This window comes from Sphaerodactylus townsendi, linkage group LG01 (genome assembly GCF_021028975.2).
Source record: "Sphaerodactylus townsendi isolate TG3544 linkage group LG01, MPM_Stown_v2.3, whole genome shotgun sequence".
Classification (NCBI taxonomy): domain Eukaryota; kingdom Metazoa; phylum Chordata; class Lepidosauria; order Squamata; family Sphaerodactylidae; genus Sphaerodactylus; species Sphaerodactylus townsendi.
The window spans coordinates 4,859,168-4,879,246 of record NC_059425.1 but is presented as its reverse complement, the minus strand read 5'-3'; the positions used below and the strand labels follow the sequence as shown (position 1 = coordinate 4,879,246).

Genomic DNA, 20,079 nt, shown 5'->3' with positions numbered 1-20,079 from the left:
GATTGTTGGAATTGCATGGACAAAAGATCCAAATTATACAGAACTTATTTGGGTGGAATGGTGGTGGCTCGGTTTCCATTTTATATTAGTAGGAGTATATTCCATAAGTTGGGTATTCAAGGACAATTCACAGGCCTTGCAGTGCCCGCAAGAATGATGTCCTAACACGGGATGTTGTGTTTTTTAATTTTGTACATGAATATCAGACCTCATTCATTGTTGTTGGACACCTTTATTACTTTTTCCATCACCGAGTAAATGGTTTAGCTAACACAGGATTTTTGTATGCATATTTTTGTGTGTATGTGATATTGGTGTGGCATGATTAACCTTAATAGGACTAGCCAGTGTTTTCTGGCTTTAAGAGGCTGACCTTGGGAGGGTCCACCAGTTCTGTGAGGAAGCTCTCTCAGTTCCTACCCTAGCTGCATTGGGTGTTTGTGGTGGGGGGCGGAGAAGGGAAAGGAGATTGTCAGTCTCTTTGAGTCTCCTTACAGGAGAGGGGTGGGAAAGGGGAGGGGGCCCACCCTCCCTTGTATGTCACCCCTCACTCTCTCAGATCCCACTGCGTTGCTACCACTGCCTCCCCTCTCCAGCAAGGGGTGGGTGGAGGGCCAATCCCAGACCGCCAGGGCCCCTCCCCTCCCCTCACTTGCAGCGCCACCCCTCACTCTCTCCCCTCCCCTTGCATGCTACCCCTGCCTCCCCTCTCCCTCCCACTCCACACGGGGTGGGTGGGCCATGTCCCAAATGCCAGACCCCTCCCCTCCCCTCACTTGCCCCATGCCACCCCTCACTCTCCCACCACACTTGCATGCTACCCACCTGCCTCCCCTACCCTCCCTCCACAAGGGTGGGGTGGGCCATCCCAGCAGATGCCAGGGCCCCTCCCCTCCCCTCCCTTGCATGCCACCCCTCACTCTCTCCCCTCCCCTCCCTTGCATGCTACCCCTGCCTCCCCTCTCCCTCCCTCCACAAGGGTGGGTGGGCCATGTCCAGATGCCAGGGCCCCTCCCCTTCCCTCACTTGCATGCCACCCCTCACTCTCTCCCCTCCCACTTGCCTTTGCCCCTGCCTCCCCTCTCCCACTCCCTCCCACAAGGGTGGGTGGGGCCATGTCCAGATGCCCGGGACCCCTCCCTCCCCCTCACTTGCATGCCACCCCTCTGCTCTCTCCCCTCCCCTTGCATGCTACCCCTGCCTCCCCTCTCCCTCCCTCCACAAGGGTGGGTGGGCCATGTCCAGATGCCTTGGGGTCCCCTCCCACTCCCCCTCCTTGTATGTCACCCCTCACTCACTCAGGTCCCTTGCCTTTGCTGCCCCTGCCACCCCTCTACCCTCCCACCGCATGGGGTGGGTAGACCATCCCAGATATGGGGCCCTCCCCTCCCCTGCACATGCCACCCCTCACTCTCTCCCCTGCCTGTGCATGCCACCCCTACCTCCCCTCTACCCTCCCCTTTCCACCAAGGTTGGGTGGGCCAGCATCCAGATACTTGGGCCCCTCCCCTCCCCTCCCTTGCATGCCACCCCTCACTCTCTCCCCTCTATATTTCTATATAGATGGCAGTCAATTAATGAAACCTAAGCCCAATTATACATCTCCCCAAATGGGGTGTTGTGGGGTTTCCGGGCTGTATGGCCGTGTTCTATCAGCATTTTCTCCTGACGTTTCGCCTGCATCTGTGGCTGGCATCTTCAGAGGATCCAGCACCCCAGTGATTCTGGCCGTGGAAGCCTTCAACAATACATTGAACGTCTCCCCTAATCTCTGTCCGTTTTTTGTTGAGGGGGGAGGAAACAATCAGATCAGACTAGAAGGGAGCTATAGCAGCCCACTGTGGACTTCCTACAGCCAATAAGCCATGATGGCTGCTTTTCCATTTGGGGAGAACTTGACTGTTGCACCTCTCAAAGTCCGCGACGTTACACTGGCTGGGAATGCTGGGCTAGGAATGCCCGGGATGTCCTGCGTTCAAATTTCCTGTTGATGAGGCTGAGGTGACCTTGGGCCAGGTCCGGGTCTCTGGGCCTTATTAGCCCACTTCAAAAGGTAATTTCAAGAATAAAAATGTGGAAGAGCAAATGACAGTTGCTACCCTGACCTTTCAGAGAGCCGTGAGAGTAATGCCTTCAGCAGATGCCCATTACCCCCTATCTATGCCCCTAATTGGGCTCTTTCTGAAGACTGTTTTTCCCCCACTGATGTCTTCTTTAGACAGGCTAAGAGCTGTACTTTCAACGTTGCCAGCCCCACCGGGGCTCGGATTCTCTGAAGCAGCAAAAATGTCAACCTGCAGGAAGATTGACAGCTTCTCACAGGCCCGGGGAGTGTGTGAACTTATTCATCCCAGCTGAGCCACTTGCATGGCGGTGGGGGGGGGCGGGGGTGTCACATAGATCCTGCAGGTTGGTTGTGACACTGGGAAGAGCTTGGCCCGGCTAGGCATGAGTGGTGACCGGGCACAATGTGGCACCCACCCTCTGTAGGCACACAGGGCCAATCAAAAGGGGCTGCCCGGGGAGTCTCGTGGGCCTTTCTGGATTCCAGAATGTTCTGGTAGCTTTTAGGACCCCAGGTAGTGGCTGTGTTGTGGCCATAGCTGAAGTTTGGAACCTAAAGTTCCTCTGGAAACTATTGACAAGGTAACCCTCTTCCCCAAAATCCACTGTCCCCTTCGAATTGTAACCCAGTATGGTGGTTTGTTGCCAAACTGGGGGATTTGGGCAGGGCGACCATTATGCAAAAATGAAGCCTCAAAGTTAAATCAAGGGACTGTGGCCTGGAAGCTTTAGAGGAGAGACCAATATGAGGGGACAAGGACCGTGTGAAATACCTCTCCTCCTTGATTAATCAGAACTTCATGTTTGCAATGGTATGTTTGCAATGGCTGGTTAAGTCCCTAAATTCTCAGGAATGGCTGATTAGTTGTGACACTTTGGCAAGTTTTTCCTGGTAAATAAGATTTATAATAGGCCTCAGGTTTTAGCAAAGTCTCCGACACCGCCAGGGCCATTGAGAGGCCATGTCAACTTGGAGACTTTGATGGCTGTGGAGCAGCTCTTGAGGGCTGTCCAGTCTAGTCCCTGAATTCTTATATGGGGAATGAATTGCTTGGTGCCTGATGTCCTTGTCATCCAAATACATCCAATACAATGTCCATCCATCCATCCATCCATACATTACATCAATATCAATATTCCAGCCAATAATATTATTAGCCAATAATATTAATATTAATAATAGTCAAATGCATCCATGCAGAATCCCACAGGGCATTTCCTCCCACCTGCTTCCAGATTGGAGGGTATGTGTCACTAAGGAGAGGATTGTGGCTGTTCCCCATTCCCAAATTAAAACTGTTTCCGATTACTGCGTTTGCTTGGCCAGAACAGACAGGGAGAATCCACAAGCCTGGGGTTCAAATAAAGGGTTAGTATTGCTTAGGAGAATTGGGACTAACTCCTCCAAGGATGCAATGAAATAAAGGTCCAAGCTTGACTGGAAGGAACCAAACTGGAAGCTGTAGAACTTTATGCTTTCGCAGCTTCTTTCAAGAAAGTCCACTTTGTCTTTGCTTTCCTGGTGAAACCATGAGTCTTTTGGTCTGGATTCTATTTTTTGTTAACCCCTGAAGGCTTTTATGCTTTCTAAACACCTTATAAGTAGCCGTACTGCAATACTAGCTCCCTAGGCACCTTGGACGGACATACTGAACAGAGGGATTACTGGATAGCAACAAGGAGAACCACCTATGGGGAGTCTAGGTGCAATCACCCAAAGAGACAAGGACCAACTAAAATTCCCCTCCCTCAGAAGACCCATACAAAGAAGCCAAACCCATAATACCAATACCAGAGAAACCAGCTGCATAGGAAAATAACAAACCAAGAAATGGGAGACCCATGACAATTATGAAGGAAAGAATGGTGTGGCCAATAATGACCAGACCGTTTACCTTACTCACATCCACAATTCCTGCCCCAGTACTGGAACAAAGTATAAAAGCGTGAACCCGGTTATTAGAATTTAAAGGGGTTGTACATGCCATCCCAGGGTGGTTTTACATTTCCCAAGATCACACTTCATTTATAAAAGAATATAACCTTAGATTTAAAGGTTTTGACCATTTCCATTTGGTACACGGGATTACTTGATAGATATAATTTCTTACTTAAAATAGGATGAATAGCTGTATTTCGTTGCCATTCGTTATTCACAGCCTATTTACCCAAAGGGTGCCTTCCCCAGGATCTATAAATGGTATGCCAAGTAATGCTATAAGTTAATTTAAATTTCCATACATATGCAATAAGCAACAATAGGCTCACTTGTATGCCACACATTCTCCACCAACATAGAAGTACCAGAGGTGCCAGAGTATTTCCACATTTCAATACAATTTTACTTACTGGCGTATTTTACATACCTCTTAAGGACATGACTTTTTTGTGGCAAATGGGCTGCTTCACAAGCCCCAAAGTGCTGGGAGGGTTGCTTACTGTTTAGTAATTTTGGGATTGATATTTTGGAGGAGGTACATTTCCCATTGCTTGAGGTGGTAATAAGGCTTCCCTCTGTGGGTTCATATTTTGGGCCAATAACCAGAGTTGGGATCCAATAGTTTCTCTGGGTTCCAGTGAGTAGGTTACCAATGGCTGGTAATATTACCGAGAGGGGGTTACTAATGAATTTTGCCACGTGATTTTTACCTGAGTGCAGCCCTACCAACCAGTAGCGCCCTAGAACTGAAAACAGTCCCATGGAGGTCTTACCAGCGTGCATTAAGCAATACATGCGTGCAACTAGTTTCTGGGACCAGTGCTGTGACTGCGATGCTATGCCACAACCAACAGGAATATACCAGAATGCCTATACAATAGCCTCCAAATTAGATTGCATTAGCCAACTGGCTTCATCCTGGGTTTGAAATCTACCACTATGGGAACCCTGACATTTACCTAAAATTTTTGGATCCCACCACTGGCAACAACAACAAAATAGGGTCCTATAACTGCGGGTGGGACAGAGGAACCTTACCATGTGACCAATTTAGAGGCTGCAAATCTGACCACTATAAAAGAATAGGGGAAAAAACAATACATCTGGCTCGAGTCCCATTTACTGGCGTTACTTAGAATCACAGGTTTAGTGACAAATTATTTGGCCATCATGCGATTATAATAGAGTTTATACCAAGGGGTACAATGGGGATAATATTTGTTTGTACATTGTTGAATAGATGTTGATATCCTGTCCTTATAGTCCCAACGGCTTCCGATACTCGGCTATATATTTTGTTGGAGGGTGCTTCAATTATAACTCACTGTAATGAGAAATAGTGGAAGTGAACATTTGCATTCAGTATATTTCCATTCGGCTTTGGACCTCAACTAAGATATATAGTAGAATTTCGTGGTGTAGCTGTAATGGCTATATATCTTTATCCAAATTTAAAAGTAAGCTTTAAAATATACCCTAGTTGTTAACTTAGGTGCTTACCTTTCTAAGCCTGTAGCACTGCATACAAGACACACAATGCGGGACTCCAAATATTTTGTAGAGAAACGCTGATTATACCTTTTCAAGCGCATTGGACCAAACGGTAATCCAGATCGGAACCCCATAAAGGAGTTGTTTGCCAAGAACTTTTGGCTAGGAAGATACTTTGAGGCAGAAGGAATATGCACGACCTTAGGTTGTAAGAAAGAGTTATTCACTTCTATTTATTGCGATATTTATACCTACACCTCTGCATTTCTATGATGTACCCATTTGGTGTTGAATTGAAGATGGATCCCTAGGTATTTAAAGGATTTAACCTGTTCAATGTCCTTTCCGTGTATGGACCATTTATGGATTTTAAGTCTATTAGAAAAGACCATGATTTTGGTTTTTGCGGTATTTATGTTTAAGCTGTTAGTTGTGGTTATATTACTCAATTTCATGTCCTCTGGTTTTATAATCCAGTGTCATTGCAATTTATTTTGTCCATATTGTTCTGCCCTTTGTTACACTGTTGTCTAATTCTGCGATCCACCATGAATCTCGGTGAGAAAGGCAGATAATCAATGAAGTAAATGAATGAATGAACGTCCACAAACAGCCCCAGAGTGAATGAAGACCTCCCCACCCTCCTGCATGGCCATCCCTTAGTGGGAGACGTGTGCGTGTGTGTGTTGGGGAGGAGGTTGGGACCCTACAGCCCTCACCAAGGGCTCAGAAGCAGGGGGACCAAAGCCTAACATGTTACATATTAAAACTAACCTATTTAAAACACAGCGTTCTAATTTACAAAACGCAATAGATGGCCAAGTCCCACATCCCTAAAGCCCACCCAGAGGGGGAGGATGGCAGAGGGTCTACAAAGTGTTGTTATAAAAAAAGGGGAGTGACATGGAGTGCCAGCTGGAAGGGACTTTTAAACCACTAGAGGAGCCAGCCCACGCCACTGATCACATGGCAGCTTTGTCAGATCCACACAGAATCCCTTGGGGTGGAGAGGAGACCCCAGCGGCCATCCAGGTTAGCCCCTGCCATGCGAGAAGACACCATCAAAGCCCAATGGTTCAGTTAAAGAACTACTTACAATTTAAGAATAGGGCCAGCATCACTTGGCTGCTCAATGCTTGATCCTCCCTTGATCCCAGATTTGCAGAGACCCAGCAAGACCAGCTGCTAGGGCCAGCAACAGAAGGCCATTGCTTTCACATCCTGCAGGTGGGCTCCCAAAGGCACCTGGTGGGCCACTGCAAGTGGCAGAGAGCTGAGACTAGATGGACTCTGGTCTACAATCCAATGGCTTGTTCACCTATGTTCTTATGTTCTTAAATGCCTTAGCAGACCCGCTGCTAGGGAGCAGCAGAGGAAGGCCATTGCTTTTCACCTCCTGCACCTGGGTAGGCTCCCAAAAAAGGCACCCTGGTGGGCCACTGCGAGTAGCAGAGAGCTGAACTAGACGGACTCTGGTACTGAACCAATAGGCTTGATCTTATGTTCACATATTCTTGCTGCCTGAATAGTTAAAAAGCGTTTAAAATTACATCTTGGCTGTCCCACACCGTGCATTATGAGGCCGTGGTCAGTGAAGAATGCTACTGAAGAGCTCCAGGCAAACAAAGGCCGCAAAATTAAACCACCTGCCTCACCTTCAGCCACCAGAGAAAAATACCACTACTTGCCTTTTTGTATCGTCGAGGGCTTGTGGAAACGCTCGCCTTTTTGACTTTGAGTGATTGAGGCCGTTTCCCCACTTATGTAGGCTATTCCACAGCTGCCGAGGTGTATGGATTTGACGGCTTTCATTCCTATGCAATAAAATGTCCGGGTGGTAGGGGGGTTTCAGCAGAGCTTCTGTTATGGTTTTTTTGTTGTTGATTTTATTCAGTTGCCTCTTGTTCCTTGTTTTATGTGGGAAGCAGCATTGAGTTCAGATTCTGTTGGAGGTTTTGGAATTCAGGCCCCTGTCCTCCTGCCCCTTTCTCTTGGAGGGAGCTTGTCTTCTAGTTGGTGGCTCTGTTATATCTATTCTTAGCTGTCCAAGCACACTCTTCTCTTGGCTCCTGTGTGGGGAATGGGGAGCGTCAGTTCCCGGTGTAACATTGTGGCAAATAACTATGAGACTAATGGATTCAGAATGGGAATGGGATGAGAAATGTAGATTGGCACAGTTAGAAGAAATTTCGAACATCCGTTGCTGGCACTTTCACCTGCAATAGATAGATAGTGCAGTGGGGATATGGGACATCTCAGGATGTTTAGATTTTTTATACTCTCCCAGAAAGTGGCCAGGGCAGCAAATGATATAATAATACAATAACAATTAAAAAATCCAGTTTCCATAAAAGCCAACTGAACACCCAACACGCGGCTAACTAATAATTTTGGCATAAAAATCATCAGCTGGAAAGCCCGTCATTACACCCAACTTGCCCCTCAGCTAACTCAGGGGTGGCATGCAAGGGAGGGGAGGGAGGGGCCACAGCATCTGGACATGGCCCACCCACCCTAGTGGAGGGAGAGGGAAGGGAGGGAGGGGGTGGCATGCAAGGGAGGGGAGGGAGGTGGAGGGGCTATCTGTGGAGAAGGTCCTGAGAGGATGTCCACCCCTTCTCCACAGCCCCCAGCCACCACCATTCAACCCTCCTCTGCCTTTAAATGTTGCAAGAACTGTGGAGTCCCAGGGCCCTTTTGGGCTACCTTTAATCCCATCTGTCCACCAAAGACATCAGGGTGCAGAAATACTTCTCCTCACACTCTTCTGTTTCCATGACAGTGTAGGCCAGGCTGAGAGGATGGCCCAAGGTCGCCCTCCAAAATTCATAACAGACCAGGGGTTCAGACTTCCTAGATTATTGTTCGACCCTCTAACAAATACATTACCCCGGCTCTCAGGGTTTCTTCAGTTCCCAAGGCAGGCGATCAGCAAAAGAATGGAAAATGTTATCCGAGAAGAATCCACGCACAGCAAAATGCAACTGAAACAACAGATTGCCGTAGTCAGGGCTACTGGGCTTGGAGCTGCATCACTCCAGTTTTCTTCAGCCTACGCTGGCCCCCCCGGAAATATTTGCTTGCCCGCCTCTCCCACTCTCTCCCACCAGCAGGTGCACAATTTCTGTACTGTTTGGTGTTCCCTCGCTAGCCCTGCTTATGTGTTCTTGTGTCTGCGTCAGTACGTTTGTGTTTCTGGAAATGTTTTTGTTGACTTTGTTATATAGTTATGGAAATAAATACAGCTCAAGATCCACAAATTATTTGGCGTCCCATACACAGTCTTATGTTTAGAATCTGGCCAATATTCTATAGGGGCCACTATTTATTAATCATTTAACAAAAAATTCAGGTGACAACTTCCCACTACCGAAGCTCCAAGAAACTCAGTGATTAACTTAACAGAGTGAAACTCCACCATTCGAAATGGGGCACAATAGTTTACAATAAAGAGATCAGGGAACTGGGTTTATGACAGCGACTCCTTCAATATGCTAACCTTTACTGGCGTTTGCCCCTCCTATTAAAGAGAGGCTGTTAATAATGGGCGATCCAACAACTGGAGAGCAGCAAATAAATCTTGTTCCTTAACAAATGTATCAATTTCCCTTTCACGCATGGAATACCAAGCCTACTATATTACAGCCTGACTCACCAATCCCACACACAGGAGAGCCTATATGCCAGCTAGATTTAACATCATGCCAGTATATCTCCATTTACACAGAAGGAGAGACTTAAAGGTCTACTGGCCGACCTAAGAGGTTCTCATGTCCCACAATAGCCTTGGGACAATAGTTTCCATTATCCCTCTAGAACTGCACATTGCCTAAGATCCCTGATCCAGCCTATTTATCCCAAGCTACAGACCCTATGATTGATTATACTAAATGGAGCCAAAGTGAATTTATACTTTTAAGTATCAGGATTTTCCAACTGTATACTTATAGTGTAGAAGTTTTTGTCAGAAGTTTATGAAGCTAGATGTCTGTCATATGAAAGTTTTTTACTATTTTACCAGCTACTTTTTAACCCCTAGAACTAGCTAACTAGGAACTGTATTTTGCTACCTGTCGTATATATGCCAATAGCAAGGCTTTAGCCCCAAAGTGAAATTTATATATTTGAGCTGCATTTCTCCCTGTTTAGTACCGGATGACCTCTAGGGGAAGGATGACACTGTATAAAAATGTTGTAAGTATGTATAATATCTTTGGTTAAATTGATGTTTAATACTAATATAGGTGTGGATAACAACAACCTTGTGTTGTAGAACCCCAGGATGAAATCAAGCTGTTGAGAATCGGTATACTTCGAAAACGCATTTTTCATAGGCGATTCTGTTTATGCTGGATTTATAGTTTCAATGTACCATCTCCGATATGGGCATGCAGAGCACTGGATATACCACTGGCTTCTATTCAGAAGTTCCATTTGGGAATCACAGAAAATGGAAATATAAAATTTCCTTTGGAACTGAACATTTTGCAGTCTCATATGGACTTTTGAATATATGTTTGACAATATATGTGATGAGAATTTGAGGAGTTCCATTTGGGAATTATAAAATAGAGAAATAATAAAATATTTTTGGGTACTCATCAATTTCAAGTCTCCATATGGACACTTTGAAAGGCCACTAAATAAAAGAAATAATGAAATTTATTATTTTGACTGTATTTATTTTATGAACCACTAGCACTTTACCTATGTAATACACTTTACTACTGTCATCAATAGGTACAGCTAGAACAGGGTTGGTGTGGTATAATTGTGACATTTAATATTCCTTATGAAATAATAATTGAAAAAATAACTCAGGTACAAATGAGTTGTTTGAAATGGCCAATTATAGCTTGTCCATATACACCATTAGCCCAAGTTAGTGTATAATTTGGTTTGTCCACTCCTGTCCTTATGGGTACCCAGGTACGCTAGTTCCATTCTTGTTTATTACTATAGTCACTAGATGATACCCTGAAATTTTGGTGCTGATACGTAAAAAATTCGCCCCCTGCAGGAACATCCCAGAAATTTGCCCAAGAATCTTTGTTCTGCATTGGAAGTTTTTTCTAATATTTACTTGTCAATGGGGTTTACTCAGACTGTGGGGGGGGGGGGGGACATTTCTGAAGCCACAGTCCTAAAACTTTCAGGGTCCTATCAGAGAGACTATAACAACAATAGCCCCTGGGTTTGAGGTTGCAGTTTGGTTCAGGATGGCCAAAGTTGCAGACCCTCAAAACTAACAACCCCCATCTCCTATTGGCTTCCACTTTGCTAGGCTCAATGGGGGATAGAAACACTACCTTTGGGAGTCCCACCCAGCTTTTTTGGATTACCTAATTAGAAACCTCACTAAGCTTTAGGAGTAGCATACCAAAGACGGTCTCCTGACTCTTTCCTCTGCAAAGCCACAGTGCCACCCCTTCAAGAAAACCGCGCCCCCTGCAGGCCAAAAATGGAAAACCACTAAAAATACCCCCAAACAAACCCTGCATTTTGATGCCCCCCACAAGGTGGTGCCCTGGGCAGCTGCCCACCTTGCCCAATGGGCATTACGCCCCTGACCAGCAGTGACCAAAGAAATCAGTCCCTCTGCCAGGCCTTCTTAAAAAAACTCAGCTCCACAGATTGGCGTGAGTGACGGATCCCACAGCCCCCTTCCCTCATGGTCATAAACGCTATATTTTGGCCCCACCTGGATGTCTCCAGCCTAAATATTCTCTCAAAACCCCTCACGCGTCTGAAGTGTCCTGCAAGAGCAACCAGCAACCCGGTGGGTGGATCTCCACTCCCAACACGTTAAATCCCAAGCTTGCCCAACTGCCCACCCACTTTACGCATTAGAAACAGGAAAATGGTTCTTTCTCCCACCCTGGACATTCCACCGGGCGCGAAATTTACGCCACTTGCTTTACTACCTGTAAGATGCTCTGAAGATATGAGACACAGGTGCAAGGCTGAAGCGTGGGAGAAAATGCTACTTGCAGCACCCAACACGCCAGCAACAATACTACTAGGGCGGGGGTCCCCAGCCATTAAGAAGCCACAACTGGGCGTATGTGGAATATTGAGACGGTATGGTGGGGGCAGCGACAAAATGGCTGCCACAAGGGGTGGAATAATACAAAACCGGCCTGGCTGGTACCAGTAGCCGCATATAGTCACAACTACTGGTAGTATGGACTGGACCTGCTTACCAAAATAAGAATATTTTACCGTCAGCGCAGTCAATCCGTGTCCATCCGATCAGAAGTTTGCTGGGCAAAGGCTGGCCTGCCCCTCTATTAAAGGGTTTCAATGGTATTGATGTGGAAGTGACCATGCTCTGAAATTTTATTTCATTCCACAACCCGGGCGATGGGGCCCAGCTTCATCGGCGGAGACTTTATCTCTATGGAGATAAGGGTCCTCCGTTCCCATGGGAAACCGGGAGGAGGATGGGATAGTTAGAGTTATAACCTATTACTTCTGGCGGGAAGTGTCATTTCCTGCCACTGCGTGTACCCGAGCACTAAGATGTCTGAATAGCGGTCTTTTTCACCCAAAGAGCCTTTTATTTCAGCTGCTATAGAATTCCACCCATTGTGGCAGGAATCAAAGACTCTGGGTTGCCCCGAGGAGCCCACCGGTTGCTTCACGTTGTCTCCGATATTATCGCTTCCAAACTGAGCGGCGAAGAGTCCGAAGAAAGCCACCTCTCCCAACCGGATACAACTCTCCCAGCGAAAGAGAGCTGGGACGAGGAAATTACTGGGCCGACTTCGAAGATACCCAAGAAGCGCTGGACCCGTGAACGCATGCTATAGGAAGAGCGAACCTGTACAGCTACAATAAGAGCGCGAAAAAAAACCACAGAAGGACCGAGAACAATATAAAGATTCCAACTTCGAGGATTTGGACCGTCACCAAAGATGCGCTCCAACGACAATATGCGCAGAATCTGTCAGTCCATGACCGGGTCCTGGAACGCTCCAAACTGGATTTACTGCGGCGACGCGAAAGCGTTCAGACCTTGCATACGCAAAGTGAGCTTACTGCGGCTATTAAGCGAGGAAGAGCAGCCCAGAATTGGAGCGAGAAAAACTGACTCTGCATGGCGCACCAGGATACGTTGACCATAAAGGAGAGAGAGCTGGCTGCCTTGCAGAGGGAGCTGAGGAAGCAACAGACCAGGAAGCTAAAGAGTTGGAGTCTACGCTGGTCCACTGGGTACTGCCATTAAGAGGGGCAATAGCTGTTAGGCCCTACCACCTTCCAAGGACCAGCTCTAGCCATCGGCATCAAGCGTACCGGCGTTAATACAGCCACCGATCCAATTCGTCTGTGCAACCGCTGCCAGCCCAACCACCTTTCAACCCTGCGCATCCGCTAAGCCCATAGTAGGCGCCAAGAGCCGTGGAGAGTTTACTACAGACCCCCGATACCTACCCGTTTTGATGGGACAGCTTCCAAACTCCCCTACTTCATCTTACAACTTCATTGCCCACGCTGGAGGACTACTGATGATTTACTTATACCGAAGTCTGAGCGCGAAAAAATGCGGGACATCGGAAACTCAGTCCTAGATGGAACAGCCAACCAAACTGGTTTATGACTTCTTTTAGATTTACAAGACCAGGAGACTACGCACGGTGCCCGCATGTTCCTCCAAATACCTTAAGAGCGCGCTTTAAGATCAGGGCGCCGAAATACGTGAAACTATCAAGCACCATCAAAACTATCCAGCAAGACCAGCAGCTGCGTTTGCAGAATTTGCCCGTGAGTTGCGTGCGGTGACTGCTGGAACTTCCCCTCCCTGAGTAGCCTGGCGCATGAAATGCGAATACTTCTGGGATACTGTTGTTGGCGATGACTGCGTGAAGCGGTGTTTTTAATTGAGGGTTCCCTGCACTATTGCTGATTGGATCCAGTTGGGATCCCCAGTGAAGATCTACGCTTGGAATACGCTCGTGCCGGCGGCCGCCCACGCCCAAAACCTGCCACTGCGCCCACCAAGCCAAGCCCAGCCGCCCCTACCGAGACCACCTCTGAGCGCCGTCGCCGTCTGGGATTGTGTCTTTACTGCGGAGGACCAGGTCATCTAGCCGCCAACTGTCCGAAGAAACAAAAACCAACCGCTCCAGCCACGCGCACCCCATCTGCCAAGCCACCACGCAAATCGGGGCCGCCCCCGACGGGCTCATCTAAAGCGGTCATCGAAGGCGACCCAGAGGAGGGGGAAGCAGCTGTTTGCCTTTCTTCAGCCCCCGTGGACATGGGTCCGACTCCTGACGCGGTGAGTGAAGGCAGCGCTCCCATTACTGTCCAAGCGTTTCTGGCCAACCCTGCTAAGCATACTCGCATTATAGCCTCGGCCCTTGTGGATTCTGGCTGCTCCCATTGCTTAATGCGGCCCCAGGTGGCAGAGGAGCTAGGTCTGGACCAAATTCCCCTGGCTAAGCCCATACCATTCACCCAAATGGACGGCAGCCCTCTCGGGAACGAAGGACCGGCCCAGTTCAAAACACAACTGGTTCTCCTCCGTTGCGCCGACCATTGGGAGAAAATTAGTTTTATTTTGGCGCCAGTGGCCAAACACTCCATAGTTCTGGGCATGCCATGGTTATTGTTACATGAACCAAAGTTCATTTGGAAAGAAAGGATCTTAGAATTCACTGACCCTCCCTGCGGTGAACACATGAATTGGGGGGAAAACCCAACTTCTCCTGACACACCCCCCTCCCTGGCTTCATCAGCGATTGCTCCCGATTCTATTGGCATCCCACCGGCGTACCAAGATCTAGCCAGAGTTTTTCAGGAGCAAGAATGCGATCAGTTGCCACCCCATAGAGACACTGACTGCAAAATCGTTATACAGCCGGGGGCGCAACTGCCCAAAGGTAGAATCTACCGTATGAGTCCCAATGAGGAGAAGGAACTTCGTGCCTTCTTGGACAAGAATCTCGCTCGCGGGTTCATACGGCGGGCTACCAAACACACGCACGCTGCTCCCGTTTTGTTTGTAAAAAAGAAAGATGGGTCTTTACGGCTTTGCACAGATTATCGAGGTCTCAATGCAGTCTCCCTGTCCAATAAATACCCTTTGCCTTTGATCAAGGACCTTTTAGATGCATTGGGCAAAGGGCGCATCTTTACTAAATTAGACTTGAGAGAAGCTTACTACAGGGTCAGAATTGCTGAAGGCTATGAACACTTGACTGCGTTTAACACAAAGTTTGGACAGTTTGAATACTTAATAATGCCATTCGGGTTAAGTGGGGCCCCCGGGGCTTTTATGGCCCTTATCAACGAAGTTCTCCATGATTTATTGTACAAGGGAGTTGTGGTATACTTAGATGACGTTTTAATTTATTCACAAACCATGGAAGAGCATGAAGCATTGGTTCGGGAAGTATTGAAACGTTTGCTCAACAACTCTCTCTTTGCCAAACTCTCCAAATGCTGTTTCCACCAGACCTCTATTGACTATTTGGGTTACCGGATCTCGCCCGAGGGCTTAAAAATGGATCCTGCTAAAATTGACGCGGTCCTCCAATGGCCTGCCCCCACCAACCGTAAAGAACTCCAATCTTTTCTGGGTTTTGCTAATTTCTATCGTGACTTCATACCCCAATTCGCTGAACTGACTCTCCCTCTCACAGACCTCTTACGCACTAAGGGTAAAGATCCACTGTCCGCCAAGCCCGGGGCCCCCCTTTCCTGGTCTGAAGAATGTCAAAAAGCCTTTCAGCTCTTAAAGTCTGCTTTTACCACCGAACCCATCCTAAAGCACCCTGACCCAGATCTCCCGTTTGTGGTTCACGTGGATGCCTCGGACAAAGCGCTTGGGGCAGCCCTGTTGCAGAAAAATAAAGATGGTAGGCTGGTTCCGTGTGCTTATTTATCAAAGAAATTCTCCGGTGCTGAACTCAACTGGACTGTGGGAGATAAAGAGACTGCGGCCATCAAAGTAGCACTCTCCACTTGGCGCCACTGGCTGGAGGGGGCTAAACACCCCTTTCAGGTTTGGTCGGATCACAAAAACCTGGCCGCTCTTTCCACCCCCCTCAAGATGTCCGCAAAACAACTCCGTTGGGCCGATTTCTTTTCTCGTTTCTCTTTCACAGTCCATTTTTCCCCCGGGAAAACCAATAAACTGGCTGACGCGCTCTCGCGCCTACCCGGGGAGGGGGGTGGAGCTGCCTTACGAGACATTCCACGCACTGTTCTCTCCCCCTCCCAGTTGGGGCTGGCTGTCACCCGATCTCAGACGTCCACTCCTCCTTCACCAGCCATTCCCAGTCTCGTCTCTCCTTTCCTGCGGGAACTCGAGGAGGCGGGGCTGCACGAGCCTCCAGCGGAGGAAGGTGATTCCCAATTGCGTTTGGAGAATGGAGTTTGGCGGAGGGGGGAGTGTTGGTACGTGCCTCCCCCCCTCCGCAAGCAGGTTCTTGAAGCCTGCCACGATGCCCGCTCAGCTGGACATTTTGGCTTTCTGAAAACTCTGCATTTGGCCCGCCGTCAGTTCTGGTGGCGCGCAATGCGCAAGGACATTGAGGCGTATATTAAAGGTTGCTCTGTCTGTGCAGAAGCCAAAAACATTCCGGGAAAGCCCCATGGGCTGTTGAAACCTCTCCCGGTGGCCTCCCGCCCCTGGGAAGTCATCTCCATGGATTTTATTACAGATTTACCGGAAAGTCATGGCAACACGGTCTTATGGGTAGTGGTGGACTTATTTTCTAAACAAGCCCATTTTATTCCATGTGCTTCCATCCCCTCCGCTCCTAAGTTAGCACGGCTGTTCATTCAACATGTTTACCGTCTACACTCCGCCCCCGTTAAGGTGGTCTCCGACCGTGGCCCCCAATTCATTTCAAAGTTCTGGAAGGCTTTTTTAGGGTTGTTAGGGGCCGCCCCGGCGGTCGCCGCCCCCTACCACGTTCAAAGTGACGGTGAGTCGGAGAGAACGAACAGAACCCTAGAGCAGTATTTACGTTGTTACACCAACTACCACCAAGACAATTGGTGCGAGCTCATTCCGTTTGCGGAGTACGCCTATAACAATGCGGTTCATAGCAGTACAAAGAAAACCCCCTTTGAAACTGTGTCTGGTCGCTCCTTCCCGCCGTTACCGCAACTACCCGCGACAGCATTGGATCCTCCAGAGTTTCAACAATGGATTTCATCCCTAGCCGAGGGGTGGAAATCGGTCCAGACCGCCTTACAACAGGCTAAGGACTCCCAAAAACTGCAAGCGGATAAGCACCGCTCGGATTTCCCTCTGCGTGTGGGCGCTTGGGTGTATTTGTCTACCAAAAATCTCAGAGACGTGCATAAATTTTCCAAACTAGGCAAAAGATTCGTGGGACCTTTTCAGATTACTAAAGTGATTAATGATGTCACTGCCCGATTGGATTTGCCTAACTCTCTTAGTAACATTCATCCTGTCTTCCATTCCAGTTTACTCAAGGAGGCTCCCGCTTCCGATGCCTGGCACGACCCGCCGGAGAGACCCCCACCGACTATTATTGATGGCCACAAGCACTACGAGATTGACGCCATCCTGGACTCTCGCTTTAATCGCAAACGCTTGCAATATTTAGTCTCTTGGGTGGGATATTCCTCTGGGTATAATCAATGGGTTTATTCCGAAAATATTGACGCCCCCACCCTTATTTCTGCTTTCCACCGCGCCTTTCCGCATAAACCTGGGGGGGAGGGGTCTTCTTTAAGGGAGGCAGAGTGTAAAGGTTTCAATGGTGTTGATGGGAAGGGCGGCCGCCTAACCTTGAGTACATTCCACAGCCCGGGCGATGGGCCAGCTTCATCGGCGGAGACTTTATCTCTGCGCGGGAGATGAGGTCTCCGTTCCCATGGGAAGCCGGGAGGGGGATGGGATGGATAGAGTTATAACCTGTGCTTCTGGCGGGAAGTGTCATTCCTGCCACTGCGTGTACTTGAGCTTTCTAAGATGTCTGAATAAACGGTCTTTTTCACCAAAGAGCCTTTTATTTCTGCTTCTATGGAATTCCTTACACCCTCCCCCTCTTAAAGGCTCTTGCTGGGTGCCGGAAATAGTGTCAGGAGAATCAACAGACGTTGGGGACTCCTGGCTTCCAGAGCCCCCAGCCCGATCTCCATCATCACTCATGCAGCTGGGTAGTGCTGCCTTTCTACCCACCAACCCACCCACCTACTCACCTGTCCTCTCCCTCTAGCCCCTGGTGGGGGCTGTGCCTACCTTGCCACCTTCCTTACCCAGTGGGTGGTAGAGCAGAGGGGTGGGCCCAGTGATCCCTCTCAGTGGGCCAGGGGGCACAAGTGACACAACCACCCCTGCTCCGGGACTACTGCTCTTTTGCTTGTTTGCACATGCAGAACAGTGGGTGGGTGGGTAGCAGGGCAGCCTGGAGTCCGAGGGAGCTACTGCTCACAGCAAAGAGACTGGGGAGATTTCTCACCTGTGACCTTCAAGAGAAAAGCCTGTGGTTGTACTTCTGCGTTTTCAAATCTCACGTGAGCTGTGTAGTTTCCGCTGTCCTCCTTCTCCAGGCCCTTGATCCGCAGGGTGGTCTCACTCGCCTTCTCCAGCCGCTGAAGAAATCGGTCGCTAGGATTGGGCCGCTCCAAGTTCCCATTCGTAAAATCTGCTATCACTACTGGAGGGCCGCTTTCATGCCGGAATTCCCACTCGATTTTGGTCATTGTTTTTCCAGCGGGGATAATGGCTGGAAGTGAGACCGATCCGCCCACGATCCCATCCACTGGGCGCAAGGCAGGAGCCTGTCGTGGAATGCTCCAAGTACCTTCCCAAAGGAAGAGAAAGCAGAACATGAAACAGCATTGGCGGGACAGATGATGGCCGGCAACTCTGCCCCCCTTTCTCCTCCTCCTGGACTGACTGAAGTATTTCTGCCCTGCCTTTGGTCAAGGACAGCCCGGCTCCAGGGATGGCCGGGAGACGCTGACTCCTGATCTCCTCTGCTTGGCTGTCAGGCCGCGCCATTCGGCATTCGGCATTCGGCATTCAACGACAGGATCCTGCCTGGCGCCCGCTGACAGGTTGCGCCATTATCAGCCTGCCAGTGCGCACGTCTCCAGATGTGCAACAGCTGGGCATGCTATCTCTGCTGCCCAAAGGCCATGGGGCCTCTTTTCTTTTGTTCGCATGTAACTGGTACAGTAGAGCTTACCGGGTACTTCTTTCTATCACAGGGAGTCACTTGCCTTTCCCAAAACAATGTATTTGTATTACTGGTCTTTCTCATGCTGATATTGGGGTAATGCAAAGGTGGGGGCTTTATGGGTTGAACCAAACTGTAACCTTGAGGTAAATATTATTATTATTATTATTATTATTATTATTATTATTATTATTATTATTATTATTATTATTATTATTATTATTAGAGTCCACCCACTCTTGAAAAGACCATCGTTAGATCCTGGAGATCTAGCCAATTACCGCCCCGTTTTGAATCTTTCGTTTCTGGGGAAGGTAATTGAGAGAGTGGTGTTGGAGCAGCTTCAGGGCTTCCTGGATGACACATCGGCTTTTGATCCCTTCCAGTCCGGCTTCCGTGCTGGGCATGGGACGGAGACTGTTCTTGTCGCCGTCACGGATACGCTCCGTATACAACTTGACCGAGGTGGATCGGCGCTCCTGGTGTTGTTAGATCTCGCCGCAGCGTTTGATGTGGTTGATCACGAATTTTGGCCCACCGCCTGGTCAGCCTCCTCGGTACAGGGCACCGTCCTTCTCAATGGATTATCTCACCGGGGGCAGAGTCAGCAAGTGTGGTGCGGGGACCAAGCTTCCCAGAGGTGCCTGCTTCATTGCGGTGTGCCTCAGGGTGCTTTGCTGTCCCCACTGTTATTTAACATCTATATGCGACCCCTTGTTCAGTTGATGCAGAGCTTTGGACTGATCTGTCATCAGTATGCTGATGACACTGAGCTCATTCTGCTGATGGAGGGGGGAGCTGTCACCGCCCCTGCGGCTCTACAACATTGTTTGGAGGCGGTTGCTGGTTGGTTGCAGCAGAGCAGGTTAAAACTCAATCCATCGAAGACGGAGATCCTTTGGCTTGGTCGAGGGGAGAGGTTGGGGATTTCCGGCCGCCGGTGTGGGAGGGGGTCACATTGGCACCAACCACCTCCGTCCGCAGCCTGGGGGTCCACCTGGATTCGTCTCTTTCAATGGAGACCCAGGTGGCTCATATAACCCGGGTTGCGTTTTTCCATCTTCGACAGGCCCGACGGTTGGCTCCCTTCCTCTCTAACACCAACCTAGCCACGGTGATCCATGCAACGGTCACCTCCAGGCTAGACTATTTTAACTCGCTCTACGCGGGCCTTCCCTTGCGTTTGATCCGGAAATTAAAACTGGTCCAACATGCGGCGGCTCGTTTGCTCACAGGGGGCGCCTTTCGAGAGCATATTCAACCTGTGTTGCGCCGCCTGCATTGGCTCCCGGTTGAATTCCGAATCATCTTCAAGGTGTAGGTGTTGACCTTTAAGGCCTTGCGCGGCCTGGGATCCTCGTACCTTCGGGACCGCATTACCCCATATGTCTATTCTATTAGCAAGCCTTTATTGGC

The 20,079-nt window shown here is 48.9% G+C and overlaps 1 protein-coding gene across 2 annotated transcripts in view; it reads right to left on the bottom strand.

Moving 5' to 3' along the window:
- LOC125439843 (SLAM family member 9-like) overlaps positions 1 to 18,244 on the bottom strand; it is a 58,654-nt gene extending 40,410 nt beyond the window's left edge. For both annotated transcript variants that reach the window (XM_048509142.1, XM_048509134.1), the window contains exon 1: positions 17,941 to 18,244. In XM_048509142.1, coding sequence (XP_048365099.1) covers positions 17,941 to 18,184 — 244 coding nt within the window. In that variant the 5' untranslated portion in view covers positions 18,185 to 18,244. The remainder of the gene's footprint in view (positions 1 to 17,940) is intronic.
- Between the last annotated feature and the right edge of the window lie 1,835 nt (positions 18,245 to 20,079).